A 19,220-nucleotide genomic window follows, 5' to 3' on the forward strand; every position below is an offset into this window, starting at 1 on the left:
AGTGTAATATTTTGTGTTGTGCTTCTGAGTCTGAGGTGTGCATGTGAAACTGGTTACCACACGCCGTCTAGACAGTGCCTCAGCGACGGTAACCGAGCGAGGTGGCACAATGGTTAGCACACTGGCCTGGTATTCGGGAGGACGATGGTTCAAACCCGCGTCCGGCCATCGTGATTTAGGTTTTCCGTGATTTCCCTAAATCGCTTCAGGAAAATACTAGGATTGTTCCTTCGAAAGGGCACGGCCGATTTCATTCCATATCCTTCCCTAATCCGAGCTTGTGCTCCCGTCTCTAATGCCTTCGTTGTCGACAAGACGTTAAACATTAATCCCCTCCTCCTCCTCAGCTACCGAGGTGTGAATTCGTTCCGCGTCTGGGTTCTCTCGCTTTCTCGCAAGCTGGGGCGCAACGTTTTAAGCTTACATATCGCCAAAGAAATGTGGTTAAAAATCTCATTAATAAATCCTAAAATTTGGTAATAAATCCATCAAATCTATTAGCGGTAGTAACCACAGATTATACAGGTGAAGTTTCTCGTAGTACACGTGATGTTGATAGTAATGATACTGATTTAAGTGTCAGCTATGAAATTTCAAATGTATTCAGTCTCAGAGTAGCGGAATGGTCAATCTGCAATGACTGAAAATCGTTCGGTATTCAGTAGGGCATGAAAGGAAGATTCATCACCGTGAACGGATGTAAAGTGCACCAGTGCTAGCCGAGGATAATTTTTTTTTATGTCTCCACGTTTCTTTCAGTTCTAGTTTTTGAGAGATTGAGTAAACATCACTGCGTGGAGTTCTAAGTAGACTCTAACGCATTAAAGGTGAAATATTGTCTGTATTTAGAATTAGAAAAAAAACATTCTTTAAACTATAGACACTACAAAATTTCCTTTTTCTACAACTGCCGCTAAACCAGTTCAGTGTCGTGAAGTGACATTGGTGATCATGCACATTCTCCTAATTGTGCAACAATAAGAGAAGTTATGGTATTCGCACTGTATGGCTTACTATTCTCTTCGTGGGTACATACCTTTGGAAAGACTCCACAGTTCTTTGGATGAGAAGACTCCAGTGGCTAAAATCGTGTCGTTGCATACGACTCCGTTGTATGGGTTGTGAGTGTAGCCTGCAAAGCACAATAAAAATATGGACTTCGCAAAAATGAAAATTTCAAGCCTGACTAAAAATAAAAGCCCTCGCCCATGGTTTCTACTTATAAGCGAACAAAGTGATTAAAATAATTGATCAGATTCTTTTCTGCCACCGGAAGAAAACAGAAAGAAAAATTCAAAAATTATTGGCTTTGCAAATGACAAGGAACTTTCCAAAATAACATGGTAACCAAAATAAAAATTACTGTGCTACGACAGGTCTGCCGTCGATAGCATAAAGAAACTTATGTTTCAGTATTCTTCTCATATGATGGATAAAACGACATATTTGATGCACCAGATACAGCCTTAATCTGATGTGATGACTAAGTAAGCAAGTCTTTAGTTTAAAAGGGCTCAGTTCGATAAATTAGGAAAGTTATTTGATTCAAATTTTCTTATAAATTAGGATATTTCGGAATAAAATACAGAAACATTGTTCAAGTAGTTCAGTCGAATTTGAATTCGTGCCTAGCTTTTTGAAATGGAAAAACCTTGCGGAGAGAGTTTTAATGATATCTGAAATTGATACTTGGTCTTATTTAATCCTTGTGCCATACGAGACTTCATACTTGATGGGACCGCGTCGGCAAATACATAAGCGCTAACAACAGTTTTCTGCTTGGAAATAAGTTGTTCGACGCTGTAAACTAACCATCAACCATCAGCAAACGTTATACTTTCCAGTCGTGGCTGAGAGAAATGAGGAATTCGTGTAAATGGCACGCTGTGTGAGAGGACTATGCATGATCCAGAGATTTTCAATTCTAATGAGAATATGCAGATAAGTCATCATATGCTTCTATTGCAGGAACTGTTACGCACAGGTCCAGTTGAGCTAGGGACAGCTGAAGATGTTGAAAAAGAGAAACAACGAAGAGTATTATTCCAACGGATTGACATCATACCCTCCAAGCATCGTCAGGCGAAATACTATCTGGCACCATGGAATATGCGTGTCAGTGGTTGGTAGTGAACATCAGGAAGTGATTCTACATCACGTAGTGAATAATAAGAAGGAAATCATGCATCAGTACACCTGTGTTCAATGACTATTTGTAGCCGTGTATCTACACCACAAATTTCTGGCGATAAGCATCGGTTCGGCTGAAGGATTCTTAGCAAAACAGGGATTAATATCAAAAAACCATACAAATAAAGGTTACAACAACCAAACTCCTTCCAAATCCGACTCGGTAGCCACTGCTGCTAACAGACGCTCGTACGGTCAGGTATTGAATTTCAGGTGATGGGTACTAACCCAGATGATGAAAGAATTTTTTGATCAGAGCATGGCTGGAAGGAGATAAGATATAGCGGTGTACAGTTCTTGATCACCAGATCTGCGCCGACGTTTTGAGTCAATCTCCAAGACTCTTCGCCTTTTCTTGAGGCTTTGTTCAACCCCTTTCCCCTCTTCTCTCTCCGCATCAACAACAGCTCTAGACTCTACATACAGTGATCTACACTAAATAGTTACACGGGTATATGCTCATACTAGACGAAGGAAAGGAGACAAAAAATTCCTGTCTAATTTTGCACCTAGCTTACTTATTGAGGTCTATCAGTGAATATTGTCATACGACTTGAATGTTTTATCATTTATAAATGTATAGTTAACTTAATCGCTTTTTAAGGTGTATACTAGGTAGATTTGTGTTACTCTAGTTGCTGTGCGCGCCCAGCGTCCTACTGCAAGAGACCGAGTGCATTACTGCGTTATGCTAGAAAGAGAAACCGAAGCAGAGGTTATGCCTGAGTCATCAATACCACTGCTCAACAGTTCTACATTATGCGTAACTGTATCAGATTATGAAATTACACTCGGTGACTGCAATACGTGTCTATCAACTACAGGTTGCGCAGGATCTTGTGGTCACTGATACTGACATGACGTGACAAAGCTACAAACTGTAAACGATGTTCTCGTATTGCCTGAAAAATACCCCAAGGCGTTCTCAACTAACAAACTGTATGTCATGCAGCAAACAAAACATGTATGAGTTTGATTTTGGATATTAACACACAGCCGATGATGTTAGTACAACTTTGAAATGGCATATCAGTGAACTAACTTACAAGAAATTCAGAACTGAGTACTGGAGTGTAGTAACGTGTCTCTGCTGATGTTTCGATCATTCAGACTCTGGGGTTGTCCATTCCTGCCGCTTGTTACTTATAATCTCCATTTCAACATAACTGCTGCATCCATATTCATCACAGATGTACATCTACAGGATGGTTAAAGGCGGTCTGAAAAACTTGTAAGGGTGTTTCAGGGTAGGTTGTGGTGAGAAACAATTGTTAAGAAAGAAATCGGAAGTAAGCGAAGCCGGCCGTTGCGCGCACAAATTCAATAGTCCTGCCAGATAAAATTAGTGTCATTTGTTCTGATAGAGTAGATGATAATTCACGAGACTTTTCAGTCTTTGGCTCTGGTCAGTTAATTACCACTACCCTATGTCCAACTTCTGTATCACTCTCTTTTCGGTTTTAGGAAACCGAAAAGGAATCATGTTAGGCGACACCGTCTCTGGCGGGGCGCTTGAATTTGCTCGCTCACCGGTCTGACTGGCTATCTTCAATGCTAATTAACTCGGAAACGGCGCAACGCATCGAATTTTTTTATGAGTAATTATTTATCAGCACAACATACTCTGCACCGCCCTTACCAGCTTTCCAGACTGTTCCTGACCAACCAGTATATTCATGTCTATGTCTGAGTCTGCGATTCTTTCCTAACCAAAGTTTTCATTAACAACTCACGACGTGATATGTGTCAAACCATCCTATCTCGACTTCTACAACACCACATTTCAAAGGTTGCTATCATCTAATTTCTTTCTTCCCCAACGTACGCGCTTCGCACCCATTCACAGTGTACTCCAAATACAACTTTTGATAGTTATTCCTCTAGCACCAAGAGTTATAGCAGCCGTTTTTGCTCTTTATAGAAATCAATTTTGTTTCGTGCAGTTATCTCTCCTATGTCTTTTTGCCTATTTGTTCCTTATCATTCGCACTTGCTAGACAGAAAAAATCAGTATTATAGCAATTAACCAGCACTCACTCCGTTACATTAAGTATCAGACTCAATAACTGTTGGCTTTCAGCGTCTACTGTTAATTCATGGTGATATATTGATCGCGAAAAACCACTCCCACATGAAAATAGCACTTTGCTATGTATGGAGGTGAAGCATGGACGATAAACAGTTTAAACAAGAAGAGAATAGAAGCTTTTGAAATAAGGTACTACAGAAGAATGCTGAAGATCAGATGAATCGATCACGTAACTAATAAGGAGGTCCTCAACAGAATTGGGGAGAAAAGAAATCTGTGCCACAACCTGACTAGAAGAAGGAATCGGTTGGTAGGGCACATTGTGAGACATCAAGGGATCACCAATTTAGTACTGGAGGGAAGCGTGGGGCGTAAAAATGGTTCTTATTTCTTCTCCCTGAACATTAATTACTACTACAAATTTTTCATTTGTTTCCTTTACTGGTTTTTTAGTGTATATATTGAATAACATCGGGAATAGCCTACAACGCTGTCTCACTCCCTTCTCAACTACTACTTCCCTTTCATGTCCCTGGCCTCTTGTAACTGCCATATGGTTTCTGTACAAATTGTAAATAGCCTTTCGCTCCCTGTATTTTACCCCTGCTACCTTCAGAATTTGAAAGAGAGTATTCCAGTCAACATTGTCAAAAACTTTCTCGAAGTCTACAAACGCTATAAACGTAAGTTTGCCTTTCCTTAACCTATTATCTGTGAGAAGTCATAGGGTCAGTAGTGCCTCGTGTGTTCCTACATTTCTATGGAATCTAAAGTGATCTTCCCCGTGGTCAGCTTCTACCAGTTTTTCAATTCTTTTGTAAAGAATTTGTGTTAGTATTTTGCAACCGTGACTTATTAAATTAACAGTTCGGTAATTTTCACACCAGTCAACACGTGCTTTCTTGGGAGTTAGAATTATTATATTCTTCTTGAAGTCTGAGGGCATTTCGCCTGTCTCATATGTCCTTCTCACTAGATAGAAGAGTTTTATCATGGTTGGCTCTCTCAAGGCTATCAGTAGTTCTAACGGCATGTTGTCGACTCCCGCTTCCTTGTTTCGATTAAGGTCTTTCAATGCTCTGTCAGATTCTTCACGCAGTATCTCATCTTCATCTACGCCCTCTTCCATTTCCATAATATTCCCCTCAAGTACATCCCCTTACATTCCTTCAAATTTTGTGCTTTCTCTTCTTTGCTTAGGACTGGTTTTCCATCTGAGGTATTGATATTCGTACAGGTTGTTCTATTTTCTCCAAAGGACTCTTTTCTATTATCTATTAATTTCTAAACTCTCAGAATCCAGATAATTTTTCGAATGTTGCATGCTTGTCGCCTGTACCCTAAGTGAGCCAGCAAAGACGAATTCACTTACATTCTTGCTAGGTATTTTTCTAGCCTAAGGGAACAGAAAAAGATGGCAACGCAAGAAGTATAATAAGTGTAATGTGCATGATACAATTATTTACGTTGAAACATGTTATAGCTAAATGATGTATTGACTTACAGAACAAAAAAAAAATCCATTTTATGTTAAACTCTAACGAACAGATGAACATGAATGTGAGTGGTAATAAGGTGGGCTGTGGAAGATCGAGAATAATTAATGTGCAACTTGTAACAAAAGAATTTTTTAATCTGCAAAAAATTTATCATTCCACTCTCAACTGTTGTTTGCTATTATTAAACGGGTGAAGTTGTTTAATTACAGTGCTAAATTTATATCAACTTAATTTCGGTGAACGGTAATGTGTAAAAGTGGCATATCGTACATTGCAGCTAAAGACTGTAACTATTATAGAGTTTATCAATGGGAGATACTCGAACAAAAATTAGATTTTCTGACGTAATTTGATCGACACTGTCGTGTTATTTAAGAGACCGTAAGAAAAGGCGAGCTTCGCTAGCAGATATTAATTACATCTGCTCCGGCTTCCCTCTCGGTTTGGATTCTGTAGGCATCATACAGTATAACGTTGATGATGGAAAACAGACACTGTAATAGGGTACGATAGGGGGTCCATGCTGTCTGTAATTGGCGCTGTCAGAGAGAAAAGAAAGGAGATAACGTCACTTAGCCGTCCGCAGTGAAAGACCCGCGGGGCAGCATTGCGAAGTGCGGCATTTCTCCGTACAACTGAGTCGGAGCATGTGGCGGTCAACTGACGATGTCGTAGTGCACAGTCTAAATATATACACGGCCAACCCCGCACAGTAAGCTGGCTGTTAGCAAACGCTCCGATTCAAATACCTCTTCAAGTAATCCACAGCTCAGGCATCCAGTTGCTGAAACACTGGCGTAGTTTCATTCTATACTTTCTTCTCGTGTACACCTCTGTCACACTGTGGTAGATTAGCACTCTGAGCTGATAATCGGGTGAACCGTACCATACGCACAGGGAAAATTTCTCCGCCTGGCTTTAATGATGTTGAGGTCTTCAGTTCGAAGACTGAACTGATGTAATTCTACAGGTTTTTCTATTGTTTGCAAGCCTCTTCACATCTGTATGACTACAGCAACACACAACAATATGAAGTTGCTCATTGCAGTCAAGCGTTGGTCTCCCTCAACGATTTTTACTCCCCTCACACTCACACACACATACTTACCTCCCTCACCAAACTGACCATTCCTTCAGACATCACGATGTTTTCTATCAACCGATATCCGCTTTTCGTCCAGTTGTGCCATAAATTATTTTTCATTCTAATGCGATGCACTACCTCCTCGTTATTTATTCTATCCACTCATTTAATCTTCAGCATTATTTTGTTTGGCTGCATTTAAGAAGCTTCTCTTCTCTTCTTGTCTGAACTGTTTATCGTCCCACGTTTCCCTTGGCAGCGCCGAGGCTGATGACCTTGTAGTAAAGTACATGCCTGTAAAGCGAGAGGTTGGGGTATAGAATCCTGTTAGAACGACGAGAATTCTCTCTCCATTTTCAATCTAGCAGTCACTTATCAACGACGTGAGAAGCCGCCGTGTTTCGGATTCCACGTTAAACTGTAGGTCGCCTTTTGCCAGTTGGATTACTGGGATAAATTAAGTACACGCAAGTCGTCGGAGCAGCGTTCAACTGAAATAACTGCACCGAGACATTGAGTCACATAAAATTATTAATTACTTGATACAATTAGGATACAACCACGCTGTTGCTCTAACAGTTTAACGACATTCACTATAAACGAAAACCATGCCGATTTTTTAGACCGTCGTATGTAATACGAAAGTCTCAATAGTAACACGAGCTAATGGTCTGATGGTTACAATGGTAAGCTACAGACTTATTGGCTTAAAGCGGACAGATAAACTCACGAACCGTGCCTGAGTTACACACTGAACATCCAAAAAAATGGTACACCTGCCTAATATCGTGTAGGGCCCACGCCAGCATGCAGAAGTGCCGCAACAGTATGTGGCATGTACTCGACTAATGTCTGAAGTAGTGCTGGAGGGAATTGACACCATGAATTCTGCAGGGCTGTCCATAAATCTGTAAGAGTACGAGGGGCTGGAGATCTCTTCTGAACAGCACGTTGGAAGGCATTCCAGATATGCTCAATAATGTTCATGTCTGGGAAGTTTGGTGGCTAGTGGAAGTGCTTAAATTCAGAAGTGTGTTCCTGGAGCCACGCTGCAGCAATTCTGGGCGTGTGGGGTGTCACGGCATTGTCCTGCTGGAATTTCCAAAGCCTATCGGAATACACAATGGACATGAATGGATGCAGATGATCAGGCAGTATGCTTACGTATGTGTTACTTGTCAGAGTCCTACCTAGACGCATCAGAGGTACTATATCACTCCAACTGCACACACACCAGAGCATTACAGAGCCTCCACCAGGTTGTCTCCATAACCGTACATGTCCATCCGCTCGATACGATTTGAAACGAGACTCGTCCAACCAGGCAACGTGTTTCCAATCAACAGTCCAATGTCGATGCTGACGGGCCCAGGCGAGGCGTAAAGCTTTGTGTCGTGCAGTCATCAAGGGTACACGAGTGGGCCATCGGCTCCGAAAGCCCATATCGACCATGTTTCGTTGAATGGTTCACATGCTGACATTTTTTGATGGCCTAGCATTGAAATCTGCAGCAATTTGCGGGAGCGTTGCACTTCTGTCGCGTTGAACGATTCTCTTCAGGCGTCGTTGGTCCCATTCTTGCAGGATCTTTTTCTGGCCGCAGCACTGTTGGAGATTTGATATTTTACCGGATTCCTAATATTCACGGTACTCTCGTGAAATGGTTGTACGGGGAAATTTCCGCTTCATCGCTACCTAGGAGATGCTGTGTCCCATCGCTCGTGCGCCAACTATAACACCACGTTCAAATTCCCTTAAATCTTGACGACCTGCCATTGTAACAGCAGTAACCAACCTAACAACTGCGTCAGACACTTGTTGTCTTATGTAGACGTTTCCGAGGGCAGCGTCGTATCCTGCCTGTTTACATATCTCTATATTTGAATAAGTATGCCTATACCAGTTTCTCTGGCGTTTCAGTATATGTTTACTTACAGCAGGGTAGACGTTTAAGAGGTCTGTTCTCCTGAAGGTGGGACAGTGATTTGATGTGCTTTTATCTTGTTACTATGTGATCAAGTTCCACACATTTTACGTCACTGAAATAACTTTTGAAGGCTCTTTCCATAGTTATAGAAAAATATAGTCCCATAAAAAAGGGAATTCGGTGTCATAATTCGGCAGATACAAACTTGAAAAATTACTTGCGTCCATCAGAAAATTCCCCATGTTGTCTTCAATAACTTACAACTCGTCATCGCCAATTTCGTCCAGATCTGTGGTGTGCGCAGGGCTTGGGCAGGTAAGAAAGTCACAGATGCGGGAGCTCCAGATGGCCAAGGGATTTAAAAGAAATGGCATTTTTGGCGAGTAGGGAGAGGTATGGACCACCTGTGTCAGCGTAATTTCCAGGCAGCGGTTGGCGCCGTGGAAACGAAGAATAATAATGTGACAGGTCGTGGGGTCGAGTTCCTAGGCGGAAATTTTATTTTCAATTTTTACGTTACTTGCACTGCAAATAAAGCGAAATAATGCTCAATACATTGTATTTATTAATATTTTCACAAAATGAAAAGGAAAGGCAAAGAAAAACGCGGAATTACAAATAATGCCTTATATGAAAATGTTAATAAACACAATACACTGAGCACTATTTCGGTTTATTTACAGTATAAGTAAAATAAAAATTTAAAATAAAAAATGCGTCTACAGACTCAATCCTACGACTTTCGTATTACCATTCTGCACGTTTTACGCTGAGCCAACCGCTACGTGGGAGCTACGCTAACGTAAATGACCCATGACGTGACTGACCCGCGCCAAAAATACTATTTTTTCTAAATGCTTTGCCATCTGAAACTCCACATCTGTCACTTTCATGTATGGCAAAACCCTGTATATGTCATAAATTTGGACAAAATCGGTGTTGACGAGTAGGTGCGGTCGCTTTGTTAGTGAAAACAGTTGCTAAATATACAGGATTATTCAGTTGTTCCTAACACAAGCGAGATTTTCGTCTTTTCTCGCTTAATGTATGCAAACTATTAGTCCTACAGAAAAAATTAACGGGCCTTTTTATAGGAAATTTTGTGTAGCTGAATTTTGTACTGGGATATGTTATCGCTGGAGGCCACAGTTTTCAAGTTACTCAAGAAAGACTGTTTGAAGGTCACTTTTGTACGTTTTTATTGAATAATTAGAAAACTGCAGCCTCTAGCGAAAACGTATCCCAACACATAATTGGACTGCATTAAATTCCCTACAAAAAGTCCCTGTACATTTTTGCTGTAAGACCAACAGTTTGCTCATAGCAAGCGAAAGACTGAAAATAGTGCCCGTGGTATTTGAAGGCGTTGCGTTACTCGTAGATAGGGGCAGCTGAATCAGCCAGTATATATTCGTTGTGGACATATTTGCTGTGGCCTGTCTTAGGTGCGTCGCCCTACAGGTTACAACGTACCAAAGTAATGTAGGGGAAGTCGAGACGAGCGGTTTGATACAGGACACTTGTGGTCTGTCAAATTGGGAAATAGCCTAAAATTGGTGTACAAAGGCAACCTAAGCTACACTGCGCGAGATTTTAAGTATCCTCGAGCCCTCTTATGTCAGCGGCTTATTTGGTCTTAACTGTTTAAAGCTCTTTTCTTTTTCTCGCTAAAATCGTCCTCAGATATTAAACACAACTTGTTCTTGCACTTACAAATTGTAAAGCTGACTTTTTTGTGTAAATTTTATCTCAAAATGTTGTGAATTTTAACGGGGTAAAATTAACAACTGAATCGTATTATTTTTCTAGTCTTTTTACTACGATACTGATCTGCTTGTGTGGGTTAAGATTAGATCGAATGGCAAACGTAATTGGTTTCTGCATACTGTTGACAAAATTCTTTTCCCTTGATCAACCTCACGGGAACGTTTAAATTGCTAATGTTAAGGGGATTCAAAAATTAAAAAATCTCATCTACTTAGGCGATGGCTTCATTCAAAATCTTGCGCGGCGTGCCTGCGCTGTTTGTTAGATGGCTCCTGAAAGTCGATTTGAGGTTGTTTTCCAGCTTCATAGACAAATGTGCTACACCAGATTTTTCGCCTTCAAATTGTTCGTTCCGACTTCCATTACGACAGTGTGGTACTTTGCAAGCAGTTATCGTCTATATCCTGTACATTTGAAGCCTTTCGATAGACTTTAGTTACATTGAAAACAAACTGAGTGTTGGCGACAGGAAGTGCATCCGGCCACAAAATCAAAACACCCGTAGAAAAAACTTTACTAATTCGTAAAAGCAGCCAACCCGTACGACGGGATAAACGCTAACAAAGAGACAGAATACGAACTAATTGCGTTATATTACTATTTGACGAGCAGCTGAAACTGAATATATATTTATAAATCACCACATCGGTTTTGGCTGACAACGTTTTCACACTCTTGGGTAACTATTGTCTATACTTTACTAAATGCTGTAGTAAATTAGTTGTTTTTGGGATCGTAAAAGACATCTATTTATCGTATGGTTGCTGTTATCCACGCCGCACGTTTACGGGGATGTCTACATCCATTGCTATCGATGACTGTAATGCATAAAACTTCCTTGAGTACAACGAAATTTAACACCGTGATGCGATAGTTCCCTCGATACATTCCGAATCTTAATGTGGCCATAGTAGACTGTTGAACTTATTTTAGTATAGAGTCGCTCTTTCAGTTCGAAATCTTAGACATGAAACGAAGTTTTACGAAAGTGAAATGTACTGTGAGAGGATAGATATTCAGAGAACTTGTACGTGATTTACTCTAGAAATGTGAAAATTGTCAAAGGGTGACAAAATTACTCCCTTTACTAATTTTTCTGCCGATGTTCAGCATCTCAGAGACGGAGAAGTCATCTGGCACAGCAATAAGTTGGTTTGAAAGAAAAAGGCGTAGGGAAGGACTAGGCTGTAGCCTCAGCCTATATAACGACTTAGGTAACGATGGGAGACGAAAATTATACAGATGTTTGAGCACTGCTCCAGTGATGTTGTTGTTGTGGCCTTCAGTCCAGAGACTGGTTCGATGCAGCTCTCCATGCTACTCTACCCTGTGCAAGCTTCTTCATCTCCAAGTACCTACTGCAACCTACATCCTTCTGAATCTGTTTAGTGTATTCATCTCTTGGTCTCCCTCTACGATTTTTACCCTCTACGCTGCCCTCCAATACTAAGTTGGTGATCCCTTGATGTCTCAGAGTATGCTCTACCAACAGATCCCTTCTTCTAGTCAAGTTGTGGCTCCAGTGATATGAGTTTAGTGTCTTACCAATTGCGAATTCTGGACATGTGTGTAATTCCTCTGTCAGGTTTAAGTGCTGATATTTCGAATTACCTGTTTATCTTAAGTATATGACATCACCAGAAACTTCAGTTTTTAGGGTTAAGAGTCTTCATCGGTCACATATTATTTATTTTTGAAAATTTGAATGTCGGTACGGTATTGAGTCGTACGCTCATATTCGAAGGCCACTAAGTCTCATCATGACAAGTGGTCTCATATTCGTCTAACAGAGTAACATTTTAAAAACAAATTACTTGCAGCCGATGACTTTTAGTCATGACAAATGAAGTATTTGAGTTTCGTGAGAGTTGCAGGGCACCGTGCATATTAAACAAATGAAAACATTTTAGCTTTCAGTCACCTTGATCTTTCGAGGATATGTATAGGGATCATAGTTAATGTGACAATATAGTATTTTACTGGCGACAATGATTCTCTGAACGGCTCTCGCAAATTTCACATTCGGTCCTCTTGCGAAAGTAGTTTTCTTTTTCACGCGTGTAATGTGTTCCATTGGTATATCTCTGCCTTCTTAATACGAATGAAGGACAACGTTGAAGTGAAATGCTCTAAATCGAAAAATATCGGTTTATTTCTTTTTATATTACCGCCAATACGTTTTGAGACTGATCTGCAATATTCTTTTGCTTCGGAAATATTATAGCATTCACTCCATATCATCGATATTTCACTGAGTGGCTTACCAATTTTTGAGGAAGATATTTGGTTGACGTAGATTTTCAGAGCGTGGGCGACTGGGTAAAACTGCAGTTGCGGCATCGACAACAGATTTGCCATACAAGGGTAAGGAGGAATTGAATTTTCTCAGTTGCAGAGTACAGAAGTGCGATTTGCTTTAATTGTTAAAAACCATTCAACAACCGAGATCGAATAAAATATTCCATTATTTAAGATCACCGGTTTCAACAGACTTTGCTGTCACCTTCAGTTCTTAAAAATCTTTTGTTGTAAAACGTGCTCATTTTACGCTGAACCTCACGCACACGATGTCACGTGAATAAAAATCAGCAAATTATAAAATGTTTGTCATCGCTAAAATAGTTAAAAACATAAACCACCTTGTGGAAAAGGCCATGTCCATATACATATTGCTCACAGATGCTTGTTACATCACACAAGCACGGTACACAGTAACACATGTGTTTACATATGCTGGAGATATACTAAACAGTGCGAATCCACTTTAATTGGTGTATAAGGTACAACTGGGGAAGGCCAGAGTTAACGTCTCTTATGTTTCGTCAGATCAACTGTTTCATAGAAGACGATGTGGGAAGAAAGGGGGTGTGGCGTTTTCGAGGAACCATCCCAACATTCTCCTGAAGTGATTACGAGAAACCTTAGAAACCAATATTAGTGAAGCCCGGTACTCCGGAAAACGGTAAGCACTGCTAATGGCACTGGGTGGGATGTCCAAGGATCAGCTTAATGATCTTTCTAGATTATTTGCCAAATTTGTTTCGAATTGGATCCTGTTTCCTTTCCCCGATTGTCAATGCACTGATGTGAATTAATGTTAGAACAACAATCCTAAAAAGTTCACTACACTAAGAACAATTGCTCAATCATCCCGCGTCAAATTTTTTCGGGAGGTCTGAATGATGTCGATGGCGTACGCGGTCCGCAACAAACGCTTGATCAACATGAAGCAGAAAGTTTTGTGGAAGCAGTCAATAAGAAAATATTTCTCGCTATCATAATAAATACTCCAGTATTCGAAGACAATATTCTCTTTGGCACGAATTGCATAGCAGAAATACTCTATTAATGAAGCGATAATATAATTGCGTGGGCTCGTGCGGCCAGGTTAAGTTAACATAAAAGATTTCTAGGAATGGCGTCGCATCATATTGCAGAATAACTGTCAGTGAATAAAAGCCACGTTTTTGGCCACGCTTGAAAGTGGACTTTCTATACAGCTACTGGTGTCCTTTTTTTGTCCAGGTCCATTACGTTTAGTCATGCCTCCTCTATGGAGCATGACATTACGTCACAGCACATACTGTAAGAGGCAATAAACAGCAGAGCCCCGCTCGGTCCACCACAGGAGACCACTAACGTTGTGAAGTAATGTCAGAGGAGTTATGACGAAATATAATGGACTCTGGACAACAAAGTACGCATAGAAAGGCCTCTGCAACCGTGGCAGAACTGTCAGATATATTCGGTGGCAATTATTTTACAATATAATACGGCATCACGTCCAGAATTCTTTTTTGTGTTAAGCGAGAATATGTTTCGATGTAGCACTCGAAAATCATGTACCCCTATTCTGTAAGAATTATATAACAAGGATATTTTAGTAATGAAACAAAAATGTGTGACACGATATTCAGTAAGAGAGTGTTTTTGCAGTCATACAATCACTTGTTTCGTTGAGCCATCTGACTGTAGGCCTTTCTGATCATTGTCGGTAGCAATGGAAGTACTGGTCCAAGTAGACTCTGCCTGCCGTCACAGATCGTTAGGATTAGACAATTCCAGCATCCCTGACTGGTGTCTTCCGTCAGTGCTTGGTTGCGTCTCCTGCGTTGGCGGTGTTGCAAGGAGACTGCAGAGGATCCTGCTGCTACATCTCTCGCACGACTCATATTTGCTCTTCACCTAAAGGAGTACTAAGCGAGAATGGTGCACTGTACTGGCTCACTTGTACATCTAGAAGTTAACACAACCATCTTGGTATAAGTTTCTCCATGTCGCTATAGTAAATACCGGGATGGTTGCTTCACGAAACCATGGTTCTTTATATCTCTTGCCCTCGTCCATTTCGGATTAAGCTCCGTTTGTAATTACCTCTATGTGCGCCAGACGTCACGCAGTAAAGGAGGAAATAGCTTTTGAAATGATAGCCTGATCGAGTGAAGAGATTAGGACGACTGAAAAACAGGAAGCGTGAGGTTCATTGACGAGTCAACGACAGAATTTGGACAAGTTTCTTCCCTGCACATTGAACTCATTTTTTGTAGTGAGGTGTAACGGGATTACGATACAATATTGAGGTGCCTGTGTTGTTCAGAAGTACGATGTAATGTTCCTTCGGATATGCATGCATGCCCCAGGAACAGGCACTGCGGCGACTACAGCCATTTTGAAATACATGAAATGTATTCGCAGTTGCGAATATGAACACCTATGAGCTGTATAATGGAAAATGTCTCCCCTGTAAGGGAATATACGTAAAGAGTGTACGAGTGCAGGTTGTAGATACATGTTTGACAACATACGGAAGTTTGGGTATGACCGCGGGTCGTACTCGAACAGCCTAGTGGTAAAGATACCGCTCCTATAAGCAGGAAGTCCGGCACAAATTTTCATTGTAGTCATTCCATCGTAGAGCTGACGGTTGTCCACATTTACAATTGCGAACACAATTCACGTAAGGGGATTAGTCCATTGTGGAAACCATCGAGGCTATTGATTCGCTTCTGGACGTACTGGAGGTCAAATATGCCATCTGTCTCTTATCTGCCTCTTCTACAGGGTGCTCCATCCCTCACCACTATCGTGCAGAGAACCTAAAGCGCTGTCAAGAGGACTCCGAATTTAGAAACAAATCGTACCTAAGTTGAGACGTAATTTTCGCGAAATGGTTGACCAGTTTTCCTTTAGTTTGTAGCTGTAGCAATGGTTAGTGGACGAGGATAGGAAGATCTAGAGGCACTGTCGGCCTTCTAGACAGAGGAGAAAGTTCTGCGCAATAGGGACTGTAGATTTACTGATACTGAAACGACTGTTGATAGTGTAGGTGATGGGTGGAGTAGAGATGGAGCAGTGCCATGCTCTGAGACCATTTCAGAGTATATAGACTCTGACAGATGACGAATTTTCCTTTGTGTTTCCTTATCGTTCCTAACCAGTTTTAATCAGCTAAGTACTTTGATACGAGACCCTCTCGTGTAGCGTAACAAGAAGCGCGCCAGCTTACGAGACAGGAGGGAGATTGAATCGGCGCACAGGCCAGGCTGACTGTGGGTTTTAGGCGGTTTCCGACGCTCGTATAGCTAAATGCTGGGCTGGCCTGCAATTCCCATCTCCGAAAATACAATATGCAGACAGTTAAATTACGATCACACCAAAACAAAGTCACACGATACGCACACATGTGGTTCACATGACGTCGCTTCCTTAGGAAATGATGGCTGCGGCGGTATGAAGGACATCTGGCTACATAGTTCAACAAAATAAATATGTCAAATCGTAAGTACAGCGGACGTCGTCCTAGACGGGATCAACATTGACAAGAAGAATCATTTTGATACAACAACACAATATTAAAGTAGAACCTGATCTTTATATTGTTCATCCTTTTACAGGCTTCTGTACCTCGATCGGTAAAACCGAAACCCTTATAAGATCATTTTGTTGTCCGTCTGTTAAGACCCCTTTCCTCAGGAAAGGGTAGAGATACGAAGTTGACATTTATCTCAGATGCTAATGCCTACAGTCCCTTGGTGGTGTAAATACATTGATATTCTAAGTAAATGCAATGAAAAAATATGGCCATTTAGGTCATATATTTCGATACTCGCAAAGTGACACATTAAAACCTATAGGGTACTTCCTAGCGAGCCAGAATCATAAAATTTGGCAAGAAGCAACGTTTCACAGTAAAAGTAAAGGATAAAAATCCGAAAATTGTTAATTTGTAATTATATCATATGAAAATATTTTTTGCTATTTGTTATTCACCTGTCTGTCCGTCTATTAAGATCCCTTTTCTCAGGTACGGGTAGAAGTATCAAACCGGAAATAATACCAAATACTAAGGTCTACAGTCCTTAGGCGGTGTAAAAAATTTAAATTTCTAAGTCTATGCAATCAAAAGATACGACCATTTATGTCACATATTTTGATACTCGCAAACTCACTTGTCAAAATCAATAGATGAAATATCATATGTATAATTAAGTTTGTAGGAAGACTCAGAGTGCGAGAGCTACTCGCATTTCTTCTGTTTCTCTATTTTTTACTTTCATTTCGTATTTTAATATATTTTGAGATCTACCGTAAATCCTCTTGCAGCCATAATCAGTATAAGTTGAGATTTTTCAAATCTATGGTGCACCGCTCAGCCAGACCTCCATAGATAAAGGGTTAGCGAATTTGAAATTCATCGCTGTAAACAATGCCTACAGTCCCCCTTCGGGGGAGAATCGAAATTCAATAAAGGAAAAAAAAATCTTTTAACTATATCTACCTTGCATTTTATGTGTTTTTATGACGGATAGATAATATATCCAGTTACTGTTGGGTCCATTTCCCATTTGATATGGCTATATGACGAATGGGTTTCATATCCAGCTACTTTTACGTAATTTTCTATTACTTTAAGTTCATTTTACCTGCGTATTCGTGCAAGACAGGATCATCCCATTTCTATGTATGTTGTTAATTGATTGGTTTCTTGTTTTTGTAGGCGTTCTGATGACGCCCCAAAAGGCTGAAACGTGGCATTGACATTAAATAATTTTGCAGCCATGACTGTTTTTATTTTGAAATACATTCGAAACTGGTTGCTGTACCACCCTGCCACAATGGAATGGAAATTTTTTTTATGGAATCGAATAATTTATATTTTTCACCTGTTGTTAGTACCTCCTTTTACATACTGTTTTCACAAGTAATGATTTACTGGGAAAAACTGACTTTTTATCCACCTACCTACTACGTAACATGTACTAACATCTTGCAGCCACGATCTATTATATATACATGGGCAACAGGTCTGTAGATAGCGACGAACAAATAAGTAATATCGGGAGTAGGAGCACGATGGCTAGTAGAACTGGCACTGCACTGCATCAGCTGTTTCCCCGGTGGCGCCTCTTGCGAAACTTCGCATACCAGCAACGACTGTAGCTGCTCGCATTCAGCTCACAACGACCGCAGCTAATACAAAATTCTGGAGTAGCTGAGCACCAGACTGAAAAACATACAGTAGCGCTTGTAATGCTGCAGTTTCCCAGAGTCAGCGGAGCGTGCAGACCTATAAAGTAAACTGCTTAGTACATTGCAACTCTGAGATAGAAGTAGCTAAATAGTAACATTCTTAGAGGAAGAAGCGCCATGAAAGCTAGAAACCTGCTACCGATGTAATACTCATTGACTAAACGGCTAGAGAACAATTTTCTTGCAATATTTGTGGAAGATGCAGCCACAGTTATAAGTTCTCAACGATTTGCGACAGTAGCACAGGTGACTTATCGTGAAACACAAGAACATTTTGCCATGTAGTCTCCTCTACTGCATCTCTTTGTTCAACAGATCCTCACCGGAAAATGTCGGGATGGGTCCTTCGGAGAGACGCCGTCTCGAATAAACCTGACGTCAGAGGTCGTTGAACTCTAAGCTTCTTTCCTTATGAAGTGCGTTCCTGTTTTGTGACAGTTCAAGGCAATGCTGATGGTGATGTATCAATAGGATGTCTATGAAAAACGCTACGTGTCAACATTGAATTACATATCCTTCTTTCTTTTCATTTCTATACCAGTTTACGAAAACACAGTTGTATTAATGCACTCGACTTGTACCATTTAACCAGTTTCACTGGGACTTCGTGCGGGAAGGAAACTTAACATTTGTAGACTGAATGATCGGTAACATTTTACTCTTCCTAAACATGTCATACATTCACCATCACAGCTGACGTCGTTCATGCATGCTATAATGAAACTTCTCGATCTCCTACAGCCCGGAAGAAATTTTCACATTTAGTACTGGGTTGACCTATGGAGATCAGGTGACAGTATAAGTTTCATGTTCAACAAAATATACGCTAATGTTCTTAGCTAGACCTCAAACATCTCTCCAGCGTCTGTTATAGTGAATGAATGTGATTTTGTCAATGCTGTTCCGTCTGTTGGACGGGAATGTTACGCTTGGAAAAACCCCTTCCCCGAGGTTTCCCTTATTAGTCAAAAACTACATACTGCAGAAGCACTTCTTATAATCATCCATTTGGCACAGCTGTACACTTGACACAACAGTCGAAGGAAGTCAGCGGCCTTGATCAGGACAACAGTGTGGGACTCTCACATTGAGGAATGTGAGAGTGATTGGTTTGTGTCAAATGGGGAACCCTGTAAAGGACTAAGGTGACAGCCACAGCTAGTACAAAGTCTAATCATTTTGAAATGTACCAAG

The 19,220-nt window shown here is 40.7% G+C and overlaps 1 protein-coding gene across 22 annotated transcripts in view; it reads right to left on the reverse strand.

Annotated features, from left to right (window-relative positions):
- Window positions 1–19,220, reverse strand: part of LOC126298847 (nuclear factor 1 X-type) — a 1,745,828-nt gene that overhangs the window by 99,031 nt on the left and 1,627,577 nt on the right. For 16 of the 22 annotated variants that reach the window (XM_049990347.1, XM_049990344.1, XM_049990356.1 and 13 more), the window contains one exon: window positions 1,037–1,132. The exons of the other annotated variants lie outside the window; for them this stretch is intronic. In XM_049990347.1, the coding sequence (XP_049846304.1) occupies window positions 1,037–1,132 (96 nt within the window). The remainder of the gene's footprint in view (window positions 1–1,036; window positions 1,133–19,220) is intronic. 22 annotated transcript variants of the gene reach the window in all.

This window comes from Schistocerca gregaria, chromosome X (genome assembly GCF_023897955.1).
Source record: "Schistocerca gregaria isolate iqSchGreg1 chromosome X, iqSchGreg1.2, whole genome shotgun sequence".
Lineage (NCBI taxonomy): Eukaryota > Metazoa > Arthropoda > Insecta > Orthoptera > Acrididae > Schistocerca > Schistocerca gregaria.